The sequence below is a fragment of the Ursus maritimus genome, unplaced genomic scaffold (assembly GCF_017311325.1).
Source record: "Ursus maritimus isolate PB19 unplaced genomic scaffold, ASM1731132v1 scaffold_4, whole genome shotgun sequence".
NCBI lineage: Eukaryota > Metazoa > Chordata > Mammalia > Carnivora > Ursidae > Ursus > Ursus maritimus.
The window spans coordinates 44,493,625-44,495,293 of NW_024426552.1; the positions used below are offsets into that span (position 1 = coordinate 44,493,625).

At 37.5% G+C, this 1,669-nt stretch overlaps 1 protein-coding gene across 1 annotated transcript; it reads left to right on the forward strand.

Moving 5' to 3' along the window:
- The first annotated feature begins 498 nt into the window (after positions 1-498).
- Positions 499-1,467, forward strand: LOC103673277 (olfactory receptor 5K1). The gene has a single exon (XM_008702038.2). It carries the CDS (start codon positions 499-501, stop codon positions 1,465-1,467), a length of 969 nt encoding a protein of 322 aa, XP_008700260.1.
- Positions 1,468-1,669: the final 202 nt, after the last annotated feature.

Sequence of the window (1,669 nt, forward strand, 5' to 3'; positions counted from 1 at the left end):
GTTCATCCATTCATCAATGGACATTTGGGTTGTTTCCAGCTTTCACTATTGGAAATACTGCTGCTTTGAACATGAGTGTATGAAACAGTTTTCTCAACATCATTGTTAATCAGTACATATACAATCACTGAAATTGTCTGGGAACACTGATGCTAATGCTGACACTTAAATTATGAATCAGCTTTACCTGAACCATATAGAGAAGATTTTTGCACTGAATATTCCTCTCAAGACCTCAGTAGCCATCCCTGTGCATGTAATCTGATATTTTTCTTGAAAATATGCTGGAAGAATGTTAAGAGTAGCTGCATATGTAATAGCTTCGGGACACTGATACTACCCCAGAATTGGGCATGTGCCAAATCCGCATAACCTATGAAAGCCTTGTAGAATGTGCTCCTCGTCCTTCTGAATCAGTTAGCTTAGCAGTCAAATTGGGCATATTATAAATTAGTACCTCACTACTCCACAATTTTTTTCTCAACAGAGAAGGCAGGAATGGCTGAAGAAAATCATACCATGAAAAGTGAGTTTATCCTCACAGGATTTACAGATCACCCAGAATTGAAGACCCTTCTGTTTGTGGTGTTCTTTGCCATCTACCTGATCACCATGGTGGGGAATCTTGGCCTGGTGATAGTGATTTCAAAAGAGCATCATCTTCACACGCCAATGTACATCTTTCTGGGCAACTTGGCTATTGTGGATTCTTGCTGCGCCTGTGCCATTACTCCTAAGATGTTAGGGAACTTCATTTCTGAGAACAGAATGGTTTCCCTCTATGAATGTATGGCACAATTTTATTTTCTTTGCACTGTTGAAACTGCAGACTGCTTTCTTCTGGCAGCAATGGCCTATGATCGCTATGTGGCCATATGCAGCCCACTGCAGTACCACACCATGATGTCAAAGAAACTCTGCATTCAGATGACCACAGGGGCCTTCATAGCTGGAAACCTGCATTCCATGATTCACGTGGGGCTTCTGTTTAGGTTAGCCTTCTGTGGATCCAATCACATTAACCACTTTTATTGTGACATTCTCCCTTTATACAGACTCTCCTGTGTTGACCCATATGTCAATGAACTGGTACTATTTATCTTTTCAGGCTCAATTCAAGTCTTCACCATAGGCAGTGTCTTAATATCTTACTTCTACATTCTCTTTACTATTTTCAAAATGAAATCCAAAGAAGGAAGGGTCAAAGCCTTTTCTACCTGTGCATCCCACTTTTTATCTGTTTCATTATTCTATGGATCTCTTTTTTTCATGTACATTAGACCAAATTTGCTTGAAGAAGGCGATAAAGATATACCAGCTGCTATTTTGTTTACAATAGTAGTTCCCTTACTAAATCCTTTTATTTATAGCCTGAGAAATAAGGAAGTAATAAGTGTCTTGAAAAAAATTCTGAAGAATAAAATGTCTCCTGAAAGTTGGAAACAAATGACATCTACTATAACTTAGTGATTTAAAAGTGGAAAATACTTCCAAGTGAAAATACACAGAGAAGATGCACACATTATATGTAAAATATAAACATATATCATAATAAAATCAATTTAGGAAGCCATACTTATGGGAGAAAGCATACAGGAAAGAGAAAACTGTGCTAAATCTTCAAAATAACAAAAAGCAAAAACAAATTCGTAATTCATTCGAGAAACAG